The sequence below is a fragment of the Hipposideros armiger genome, unplaced genomic scaffold (assembly GCF_001890085.2).
Source record: "Hipposideros armiger isolate ML-2016 unplaced genomic scaffold, ASM189008v1 scaffold_1749, whole genome shotgun sequence".
NCBI classification, from domain to species: domain Eukaryota; kingdom Metazoa; phylum Chordata; class Mammalia; order Chiroptera; family Hipposideridae; genus Hipposideros; species Hipposideros armiger.
Genome location: NW_017733099.1, coordinates 18855 through 31409, shown reverse-complemented (window position 1 = coordinate 31409; position 12555 = coordinate 18855). Strand labels below are relative to the sequence as shown.

Sequence of the window (12555 nt, the reverse complement as noted above, 5' to 3'; positions counted from 1 at the left end):
TAACTATAGCCATGAAAGCTTACTCATTTCTACAGCCTGACTTCTCAGTAGACTTATTTATTGAACAGATACTTACACTGGGCACCTATGTGCCAGGAACTCTCCTGAGTTCTGGGGATACAGTGAACAAACCTGATAAAAACCTCACCCTTAGGAAGCTTTGTCCTGTGGTCCAGGTTTATATTTTCACTTAGTTACTAGGCATCTTTATCTGGAAAAATATCCCCCATAGTGACCCCTTTGGGACCTCACAGCCATCTTCCAAACTGGGCATTATCTTCCTTTCTCCTTCTTGTCATGCTCTCGCCCACTTTAGAAAGCTGAAAGTTACCACACACCACCTTCCTTCACTGTTACTTGCACACCCAAGCAGTCACTGAGTCCTGTGCCTTCCGCCTCCTAAACATCTGCCCCTGTGCCTTAGTCATCACCTTCATTCAGGCCTTCAGCATTTCTCACCCACTGTTGCAGTAACTTCCATTGTGTCGGCCTCACACCGGGATCTATCTTCACTAATGCACTCTGCTTTGCACACCGCTACCAAAGGAGTCTTTCTAACACATAAACTTTTTGCCGTGCTCCTGCCTAAAGCCTTTCATGGCTCTCCACTGCCTGCATTTAGGTCTGTTACCCATAAAGCCTTACCAAGCAACTGGTAGCTCCCTAGAAGCAACCCACTCTGATCAAGCCTTCGTGCCTGGATACATGCTATTCCTTGTATTTCATACACCCATCTCACTCCTCTCTCCTGCCAGTAACTTCCTACTTATTATTTAAGGCTCAACATAAGCACCGCTTCTTCATTAAATGGTTGTTCTCAGTGCCTGTTCACATTTTTATATGTATTATTCATAAACGTTTGTGCTTATGTGACCTTATGCCATTTTATCTTTCCAGCCTAGCTTAGTGTCCCCCAGCACTTCCTGTGGCTCACTGACTGAAAGACTACTGAGACACAATGCTGAGCTCACAGGACATATCAGCCAACTGACTGAGGAAAAGAATGGTTTAAGAAATCTGGTTATGAAGCTGGAAGAGCAGATCAGATGGTATCGACAGACAGGAGCCGGCAGAGATTATGTTCGTATATTTTTAGCGTGGCCACATTAGAAGTTGTGCACAGTTATAATTTCTGCTATCTACTTTTCAATTTTTAGCCCTGAGAATGTAAAAATGTTAAGTATCTGATTCTTGGTAGGGTCACTGGAAATTTTATAGGGATGACAATAATAATAATAGTTATTATTTATTGGGAGCCTTCTCTGTGCCAGATTCTATGTTATATGCATTCAGAATCTAATCCACACCCAGCCTTGCACATGAGAAAACTGAAGTCAGTAGTCGAACCAACATCAACTGATCTCCAAAGCTAGATACTTTGCTACCTATCGGCCAGCAGTGGACACATGTTAAAGAAATGTTCATATTTGAATTCTGACTGTTCTCATCAGTTATCTATTAGTTATTGTGTTCATAACTCAAGTGAAAGATGCCATTAAATTATATATTCAATCTAAGAAACCATGGGAATTTATTTAAATTTTTTTTTCATTTAAAAACTACAAAATAAATTGATAGCTTCTGTAATCGCCCAGTATAAAAACAGGGAAGACCTGTAAAACAGCTATGCAGTCAAATACACAATCACACACCCACACAGCTTCTGTGGGGATCCACTTTCCTGGGTACCTGCCAGGTGGTTTCCCCCCGCTTCTCCAGTATACTATTTCAGGCCCAGGCTCAACATTTGGACCCAAATGGTCCATCCATTATTTCCCTAGACTTTTTCAGTTCAAAGCTCTGCTAAATCGAAATGCCTTCTTGGTGACCAAACTTTCACAAGGATTTTTTTGCTGCAAAGTTAATTTGCTCAGCAAAGGGCATATACTTACAGCTAATGTATATTCTTTAATGAGATTGGCTTTGGACTTGCCCTGAGGTTGGAAAGCTGAGACTTCTATTTCCCCCATAGGCATTCCTTTAATATGTTTAAGTCAGATTTTTCCTTTAGAGACTCGCTCTTAAAAATCAATTAAGTAGGCTCTGGTCTCTGCAGTCTTCTAGGTTTTCATTCAGTGGTGGCGCCAACATCGAAGCCATCATTGCTTCGGAAAAAGAAGTGTGGAACAGAGAGAAGGTATCTCTTCAAAAATCCTTGAAGAGGGCAGAAGCTGAAGTATACAAACTGAAAGCTGAACTAAGAAATGAAGCTTTACTTCAAAACCTGAGCCCTGATTCTGAGCATGCCGCTATAAAGGTGGGAGACATGTTTCATTTAAACATTTACCGAATGAAGCTCGTCCTCTGCTTTTGCCTTGTTTTGCCTCTCAGTCCCCTGAAATCCAAAATAAACCAGAAGCATAACTATATGGTTAATATTCAGATTCCGTGACTAAAAAGAGGCAGTAGTGTAAGGTTAAGGTTAATTACCTTTACTTTCAACTTTGCTAAAAAAGTAGAAGTGATAGAAGGTACCTGACATTCTACTACTGCTACTTTTTAAAAATTAGAATCTAGGTTATCTTCCCCTAGAGAATAATTTGAATGACTTCTTAATAATGTCTTTATGTTCTTCCCTTCTTTAAACATAGAGAATTTATGGTAAATACCTGAGGGCAGAAAGTTTTCGGAAAGCTCTCATTTATCAGAAGAAATACCTGCTGCTGTTACTGGGTGGCTTCCAGGAATGTGAAGATGCCACCCTCGCTCTGCTTGCCCGGATGGGGGGGCAGCCAGCCTTCACGGAACTAGAGATGATCACCAACCGTCCAAAGGGTTTCACCAGGTTTCGGTCGGCTGTCAGAGTGTCTATGGCAATTTCAAGGTAAAGCACTTGGAAGGGATACGTGATGTTGTCCTGTGGAGACCCTATGAAAACGGCCTTTGCAGCTGCAGGCAGCTGGTGACTTGGAGCTGGAACATCCAATCTGATTGTCTCTTTTTTTTTCTAAACCTGAATAAGCCCTTGAACTAGCTCAGACATATAAGTAAAGAGATAAGAGGGGAAAAAATGTTTTTGAAAAATCACTTAGGCTGATATACATTCACTTTCTTCATTCCTTAAATAACCCACTCTTGGGGCCCAACTACAGAAAGCCCTGGCCTCTACATTTAGGCCAGAGATTCGCCTTTAGGGCACTGGACTCTGCCAGTCCTTTTGTTCCTCTTTCTCTAGGAGTTCCAAGCTAGGAACACGTACTCATTCTGTATCTGGTTGAAATGGAGTCAGAACTCAAACTACCTTGCAAACCTGGCCTCCTGCCGTCCTCCAGCCTCGGTGGTATATACCCACGTACCTAGGCTTCTCCATGCTGCCCCTCCCTTTCATTTCTCTAGGAGCCCGACACGCTCAGAGAAATTTGGTTTTTAAAGTTCTTCCTATTGGGTCACCTTCAATGGATTTTGCCTGTATTTCTTTACCAGTTTTTCTTTGAAAAATATGATGCAGAGTTTTGTAACTAGAAGCTGTCTGAGATCACATAGCCCAGAATGTCATTCACAGATGAGGAAACTGAGGCAGAGTGAGGTTGCAAAGCCAGTGGAGATAGAGCTGGGACTGCCAGCCGGGGCTCCCGAGCTCATCCACATTGGCGCTAGAGGAAGCTCACGTTGTATCTTACTGATGGCCTTAGACTCTCCCTGCCTCGACTAGTCCACATTGTAGCCACGTGGCTCCAGTTCCTCCTTTCTCGTCTTTCATTCCCTTCATCATCGTCACCTTGTATACCTTGTACAGGGTTAAGATGCATCGATCAAAAAAGACATAACCCTGACCTAAATCCCTAAAGGCAGCTCACTTCCTAGTGGGAAAGACCAACATGCCCATAAATTAGAAGACACTATATGAGAGGTCACAGGAATCATCCACTAATTTTGTATTTTTTTTAAAGATTTTTATTAAAATACAGCTAACATACAATATTATGTTTCAGGGGTACATCACAGTTATTCAACATTTATACCTACAGAAGTAATCGCCATGATAAGCCCAGCAACCATCTGACACTGTACCATGCTATCACAATATTATTGACTATATTCCCTAAGCTGCACGTTACATCCCCGTGACTTGTTTTCTACCTGAAAATTTGGACCTCTTACTCCCTTTCACGTGCCCCAAACCCCACCCTGCTTTTTAAATTTTTTCAATTAACAGTTGACATTCAGTATTATTTTATACTAGTTTCAGGTGTACAGCATAGTAGTTAGACATTTGTATAATTTACAAAGCGATTTACCTGGCTAGTCTAGTACCCACCTGGCACAATACATAGTTATTACTATATTACTGACTATATTCGCTATGCTTTACATCCCCATGACTGTTTCATAACTACCAATTTTTATTTAATTCCTCCACCTTTTTCACCCATCTCCCCAACCCGCACCCGCGCCCCCTGCCCCACCCCCAGTCTGGCAGCCATCAGCTTGTTGCCCAGATCTACGAGTCTGTTTCTGTTTTGTTTGTTCATTTATTTCATTCTTTAGATTCCACATGTAAGTGAGATCATATGGTATTTCTTTCTCAGTCTGACTTATTTCACTTAGCATAGTACCTTCCAGTTTCATCCATGTTCTTGCAAATGGTAAGAATTCATTCTTTTTTATGACTAATATTTTATTGTATATATGTACCACATCTTTATCCAGTCGTCTGTTAATGGGCATTTAGGTTGCTTCCATATCTTGGCTGTTGTAAATAATGCTGCTGTGAACATAGGGTTGTATATATCTATCTGCCATCTTGATTGGAACCACCATTAATTTCAACTGGAAGAATTTAGGAAGTTTCCATAAAGCTAGCTGCCATTGAAGGACTTCACTCGAACTCTCTCTCTTTTCCTCTTATATGTTCATTGTATTTTGACCCTCCTAAAACTGAGCCTTGAAACTGATTGGAGTTACGAAATCAAATTGATGCTCCAAAAGCTCCGTGAGCCGGGGCAAGGCTGGCAGCAACGTGCTGCGGCTGGTTTATGACACTAGCATAACCCTGTTCTTTTTGAAGCCAACATTGTTTTTCATCGCTGATTACACTGCCTCACTCCTTTCTGCTCTCCCAGCTCACTCTTTTTTCAATTTAAGGGTCTTTTCATTCTCTTTCCACCTCGGCTGCCTTTTCTTCTCTTTTCAGTACTTCTCACCCTGTCTTGGCTCATCTACTTCTCTCCCCTTTTGCTCTCCATCTCTCTGTGCCCCGTGTGCCCCTAAAGCTCTAGAGTCTGATGGCAACACAAGACACACCTCTGATGCCTCTAGGGAAGCGCTCTTCTTCTGTCAACTTTGTCACAAACCAGGGGACATGTGCATATTCTAGATTAGTTAACCATGTGATATTAAACTTGTTCTATGTTCATATATAAATGTAGGACTTGATTTTCATGAGAAGTGTATATTTATACCCTCTACATTATAGATGTGCTGTAAATTATTTTCTTGGGATCTTTTTTAGAATGAAATTTTTGGTTCGACGGTGGCATCGAGTCACAAGTTCTGGTTCTATCAATATTAACAGGGATGGCTTTGGATTGAATCCAGGTAAAGTCAGAATGGAATTTTTTCATATGTTTATGATTGTCTAAAATTACTGCATGTGTAATAACTTCCAAATAATGTGTTCTGGAACCTGTGTTGTCCAAAGACAGAGACCTTATCACTAACAAAGCTGGGGACCTTGCTGTTTTAAAGAGTAATAATAACTGATTTTTGTGGAGACTTAGTCTGCACTAGGCCCTGCTTTTTTCATGTATTATGTATTCTCCCAGTCCTGTGATACAAGTACAGTGACTGGTATTCTCACTTTACAGATGAAAAACCGAGGCATGGAAAGCATTTGTCATTTGCCCCAGGTTACCCAGTAGGAAGTGGTAGGGCCGGTTAAACCCTGGCCATAGGGCTCTAGAACCCACTCTCCGTACGACTGCATTTGAGGCTCTGGTTCAAGATGGGGATTGCTCTTCTCAGTCATGTGAAAGAATTATGCTTTTAAGCTTTCTCAAGTTAGCAATATTCAAACAGGTTTCTGAGTTCACCAGTAGGTTGTATAATAATGGTTAAAATGGTTAACAGTTAAAATTCCTTCTCGCTACAACTAGAAGCAAAAACAAACCTTAGGGCTTTAACATTTCAGGCATAAGGATGTCAGAAGCTGGAGACAGACACAGCATAACTGTGCTGTGCTTTGCTGTTAAACCACCTTTACATGTCCTACCAGTAGCTGAGCATGCGCAGCCGAGAAAGAGGAAATGTATTTGGTACCCTAAGCGAAGTGTTTTGAAATGGGACTCCTTAGCTGAAATCTGTAGCATAATGAGTTCTGTGTTGAAAGTTAGTATATCTTGATTTCAAGTTTTTTCTAATAAAAATTACTAGAATGGCTTGACTACATTAGCCTCATATATTTTTTTAAATACATCAGCTTTTCCCCAAAATACATGCTCAGGCACCCTTCACTTCACCTCTAGTTATAACTACTTATTTTTAAAAGAAAATTCTTTAATTAAATAGTTTATTTTCTTTGAGGTATAGTGCCATATTAGCAGAAACACTCATATTGAAAGGTAAACAGAATAACAGTTGTACTGTTGTTTCTCTCCTGTAGCCAGAATCATTGAAAATGACTGTAAAGAGGAGATTGTGTAGTGTAATGCAGTAGAGTCGTCTTTTGAGTCCTTATCTGTTTTGTAGAAATTTTTCAAGGGCTTGTTATTTCTTTTTAACAAGCTATGTTTTGGATTACTTTAGGTGCTGAAAAGACTGACCTGTTTTATCATTCTTCTGGTGGCCTGGAGATGTATGGAGAGCCGAGGCACACTACATATCGCTCACGATCAGATCTGGACTATCCTAGGTCTCCTTTACCATTTCAAAATAGGTGAGAATGTGATAAAAGCTGCCTAGAGTGGTTAAATATACTACTGCTTAACAGAGGAAGAAAGCTAGCGTTAGGGCTTTGACTTCTTTGCATTGAAATAGCTAGATGTATCTTCAGTTATATATGATTTACATAACCTAAGGCTCAGAATGAGAAATAGCCTTTGAATTTGTAACCATTTTCGAAGGATATAAGAAACAGAGCTGGTTAAGAGTTATTTAGGATATGCTGTGGGTTAGACATTGGGGAAAGTATTGAGTAAAATGGATAGTCTCTGGACTTTGTGAAAACAACTCTGAAGTCGACATGATAAGATGTATTGATACATATACAACATTTATTGAGGACCTCTGTGATGGTCATTGTCCTGGACATTCTTATGATGACTTGGTAGGTGCTACTTTGAATTTATTGAGAAACTTTTTCCTTTATACAGAGCGGACTCAGAAGTGTAAGGTATATACCATATTTCCCCATGCATAAGACGCACCTTAATTTTGGGGCCCGAAATTTGAAAAAAAAAGTATTACATAAAGTTATTGAACTCAAGTTTTATTCATCATAAAATTCATACAACTCCTCACACTGTCAAAACTCCCAACCATTAGCTTGTCCTCATCTGTGTCTGATGACGAATCAGTCTTCATATATTGCCTCGTCCTCAGCGGGAAATGCAAGTAAAAAAAATCTACAACCACTGTATAAGACGCATCCAGTTTTTAGACCCCAAATTTTGGGGGAAAGGGTGCGTCTTATACATGGGGAAATACGGTAGATCAAGCAATGTATAAACAAGCGGTCTCCCTTTTGAGGGCTGGTTGCTAAGTTACTTGATTTTTTCCTGGATAATTTGGATTTGTGTTTATATTTTTTATCTCATAGGTACCCAGGCCCTCCAGCTGATTTAAATCCTGGTTCCTTAGCATGTTCTCAGCTTCAGCATTATGATCCTGACAGAGCCCTAACAGATTACATCACTCGGCTAGAGGCCCTGCAGAGACGACTAGGGACTGTACAGTCAGGTAACCCAGCTTAACTATGTACTGGCAGCAGCAGAGGCTGTGTGGACCCACCCTTCACCTTTCTCTTTTGGAATTCCTTGTCCTTCCTCATTAGGGTAATCAAATCTTACAGTTCAGTGCATCAGTTACCACGTTAGACTTAGGAATTTAAGTCAGGACATGATTTATCTATCACCCCAGATCCCACTCCTCCAGAAAGATTCCTGCTATCTTCATTCAGCAGATTGATTAAAGAAAATGCACAGTGAGCACCAAAGTCCTCTAAGGCTTGCAGAGGTGGCTGGAGAACATGCTCCTAAGTAATGCCTTTTCCTAAATAATGCATGCAAATGAAGGGGTGGGGAAATCAGAGGAAGCAGCAAGTACTTCAGCATTTAATGCGGTCATTGTTCCTATTAGGACCTTGTGCTTTTATGTGTGGTCCATAAAACCCACCCCCTTCAAAAGACTTGACAAAAATGGCCTTTCATTTTTCTCTGCTCAAAAACACAAAAATTCTGTACTTAATAGAAATGGATTCCCTGTTCATTGTGGGAAAACCTCTTTTCCTTGTCTCCCTTCAGTTCACTCCTGATTCAGAGGTTTTGAATCACTTTAATGTGCCTGAAGTTAACATTTATTTATATTTTGTTCTTACTTTTATTACAGACCCATTTTTAAAACTAATCCCACAAACTAGATAGGGCTAATAGCAGGTTATTTCAAGGTAGTGATTTATCTTTTCATATAAGAAATCATCTAACCCAAGCAACTTGTCGTCATAGGAAACTTTATTATCATAGCTGGACTTTGTGTTGGTTGTATTTTGTTTTGAGCATCCAAATTTCACAAGACCCAGATTTTGAAACCACAAGATTTTTCAAGAGGGCAGGAAGTATAGAACTTGCAACCTGCAGGGCACTTGAGTCTTAACATTAGTCTCATTTACCTTGTTATAGAGCCAGCCACACTGACTTCTAAATATATATTCAAAATCTTTTACAAATCAGTTCAAGTATGAATAAGACTTTTTTACAAAAATAAGAAGCATTTTTTTTAAATGGAGGGTAACCACAAGATTGCCACAGGGATATGAAAGACAGTTTGGGGAATATAATCAATAATGTTGTAAAGATTTTGTAGGGTATCAGATCGACACTTGTCTTATTAGGGAGTCCACTTCATGGGTGGTGTAGGTGCCTGACCACTGCGCTGTACACCTGAAGCTGAATAATAATGAATGTCAACTATAATTTATTTAGTCGTAGAATGTGGAGTACAGCATAAGGATTAGAGTCAATGGAATTGTAACCGCTACATACGATGTCAGAGGGATTAGTAGATTGGGGAAGGGCGGGTTATCACCTTGTGAGGGGTGTAAATGTCTAACTCTTACATTGTTTTGTACACCTGAAACTAATAAAAAAGTAAAATAAAATGGAGGGTAGTAGTAACCTTCTGCCCTTCATGAACTAATTAGTCTGGAATAAGTAGCAGTCTAATTTGAAATCATTTAAATAGATCTTTTTCTCTCATAGGTTCAGCTCATTTTCATGCTGGCATGAGAAGATAATCTTTTGAAACATCAGGAATTGAAGTGATTTTAAGCAAATTCCCTTTTGTAAATCAATGGTTCTTTTGTGTTTTTGTATTGTGGATATGGGACCAGTACAAACACAGCTTATGATTGTATACACATCCCTTGCCAGCACATTAAAACAAACTGGAGTTTGTACATACAGGCACTGTGTATGGATTCATGCACAATAATCGTTAAATTACATGTATATTTGTGGAATGCTAATTTAAATGGTTAAATTATAAACCTTGTGTATTTATCAAATGGNATCACTTTAATGTGCCTGAAGTTAACATTTATTTATATTTTGTTCTTACTTTTATTACAGACCCATTTTTAAAACTAATCCCACAAACTAGATAGGGCTAATAGCAGGTTATTTCAAGGTAGTGATTTATCTTTTCATAGAAGAAATCATCTAACCCAAGCAACTTGTCGTCGTAGGAAACTTTATTATCATAGCTGGACTTTGTGTTGGTTGTATTTTGTTTTGAGCATCCAAATTTCACAAGACCCAGATTTTGAAACCACAAGATTTTTCAAGAGGGCAGGAAGTATAGAACTTGCAACCTGCAGGGCACTTGAGTCTTAACATTAGTCTCATTTACCTTGTTATAGAGCCAGCCACACTGACTTCTAAATATATATTCAAAATCTTTTACAAATCAGTTCAAGTATGAATAAGACTTTTTTACAAAAATAAGAAGCATTTTTTTTAAATGGAGGGTAACCACAAGATTGCCACAGGGATATGAAAGACAGTTTGGGGAATATAATCAATAATGTTGTAAAGATTTTGTAGGGTATCAGATCGACACTTGTCTTATTAGGGAGTCCACTTCATGGGTGGTGTAGGTGCCTGACCACTGCGCTGTACACCTGAAGCTGAATAATAATGAATGTCAACTATAATTTATTTAGTCGTAGAATGTGGAGTACAGCATAAGGATTAGAGTCAATGGAATTGTAACCGCTACATACGATGTCAGAGGGATTAGTAGATTGGGGAAGGGCGGGTTATCACCTTGTGAGGGGTGTAAATGTCTAACTCTTACATTGTTTTGTACACCTGAAACTAATAAAAAAGTAAAATAAAATGGAGGGTAGTAGTAACCTTCTGCCCTTCATGAACTAATTAGTCTGGAATAAGTAGCAGTCTAATTTGAAATCATTTAAATAGATCTTTTTCTCTCATAGGTTCAGCTCATTTTCATGCTGGCATGAGAAGATAATCTTTTGAAACATCAGGAATTGAAGTGATTTTAAGCAAATTCCCTTTTGTAAATCAATGGTTCTTTTGTGTTTTTGTATTGTGGATATGGGACCAGTACAAACACAGCTTATGATTGTATACACATCCCTTGCCAGCACATTAAAACAAACTGGAGTTTGTACATACAGGCACTGTGTATGGATTCATGCACAATAATCGTTAAATTACATGTATATTTGTGGAATGCTAATTTAAATGGTTAAATTATAAACCTTGTGTATTTATCAAATGGTTGAAAAGATTAAACTTTTGCGCATTATGACACTGCTGAATGTGTAGCTTGAGGTGTCTGCACTTTTCTTACAAGGCTACTGAAGTTACATGTTTCTGCCTAATATATTTGCTACTGGTGATGACGACAGATATCACTTGTAGAGACCTATTTTTGTATAATGGTAGAAGTTTTGAATTTTATGGGGTATTTTGTCAAGTACTGAAATAAAAATGACTTCACCATTTTAACCATACTGTATTTGAACCCTCTTCATTTTAACTGAGCCGTAGTTCTTGGTGCATAGTTCTTAGTCCACTCAGGATGCTATAACAAAATACCATAGACTGGGTGCCTTAAAAACAACTGAAATTTATTTCTCACCATTCTGGAGGCTGGGAACCAGATTCAGTGAACCAGATTCAGCAGGTGGGGGCCTGCTTCCTGGCTCATAGACACTCATCTTCTTGCTGTCCTCACATGGCAAAAGGAACATACGTGAGAGCCCTCTATTCATAAGAGCTCCACCATGATGTAATCACCTCCCAAAGGCCCCATTTCCAAATGCCAACAAATTGGGGGTTAGGATTCAACATGAATGGGGGCAGGGGGGACCACAAACATTCAGTCCGTGGCAGTGCATATTGTCTCATTACGGATAGGTCCTAATCTTATAGGTACTATTGGGCTCTTTCTCTCCTATCGCAGAAGAATTTTCCATGTGCCTTTGTATCAACTTTACATCTTATATATAGTATTTTTTAAAAGCTGTACAGGTATTTTTATGATTAACCCTTATTTTCCCTGTTATATTTAGCATTACCTATGTCCTCACGAAGCTATGTGCACTAAGATGNAAATTGCTAGCCAGTCACATGGAGTGTAACCAATGATCGAACTAGAAATTGGGTTCTTCAACAGAAAATAGAAGGAGAAACAAAGGAATCGAGCTATCCTAAAGAGATTGAAATGAATGGAGGGGGAACTGGCTATAATCATGAATTAGAAATGATCCGACAAAAGCTTCAACATGTGGCTTCAAAACTACAACGTCTAGCCCAGAAAGCCTCCAAAAGGTTAGACCTTCCTGCCCGACCTCTGGCAAAGGCACTCTTAGACAAGCTGGACTGAATCGGTCCCTCACTAATAGCTCGCCCACGGTGGGGAATTGAAAATTTTAATGTCATTGCCTGTTTACATTAGGAAGTGATATTCTTAAACAAAACTCATACACCTGACGACAAATTTCTTAAAACCTTGACCCAGGGAAAGAAAACACTTAATATAAGAGAGGAGTGATGGGTGCAGCAGAGTTGCCTGTTCCATAATGCTCTGCTAGTCAGCACCACTAATTGAGATGTTTTGATTTCTTGTCTCTTTTTGAAGACTACAGTTTGAAACGGCAGATGATGAAGATTTCATTCAGGTTCAGGAAAATATTGATGGAATTATTTTACAACTACAAAAATTGACTGGCGAGCCAGGCAAAGAGGTAAGACTTTTTAAACACTCTTTGTAAATTATCGAGAGCAAAGATTTAATGGAAACTATAGGAAGTGTTTGAAACTGGCCCTGTATTTTCTAGAGTTTTACTTTTATCTTCTCATTTATTTTAAA

The 12555-nt window shown here is 39.2% G+C and overlaps 1 protein-coding gene across 1 annotated transcript in view; it reads left to right on the top strand.

The window, feature by feature from the left end:
* The window catches only part of AKAP9 (A-kinase anchoring protein 9), a 158071-nt gene extending 148361 nt beyond the window's left edge, over positions 1-9710 (top strand). The window contains exons 38-44 of the mRNA XM_019634580.1: positions 886-1080; positions 2057-2257; positions 2592-2824; positions 5453-5538; positions 6745-6874; positions 7757-7896; positions 9414-9710. Coding sequence (XP_019490125.1) covers positions 886-1080; positions 2057-2257; positions 2592-2824; positions 5453-5538; positions 6745-6874; positions 7757-7896; positions 9414-9448 — 1020 coding nt within the window. The 3' untranslated portion in view covers positions 9449-9710. The remainder of the gene's footprint in view (positions 1-885; positions 1081-2056; positions 2258-2591; positions 2825-5452; positions 5539-6744; positions 6875-7756; positions 7897-9413) is intronic.
* The last annotated feature ends 2845 nt before the right edge of the window (positions 9711-12555 follow it).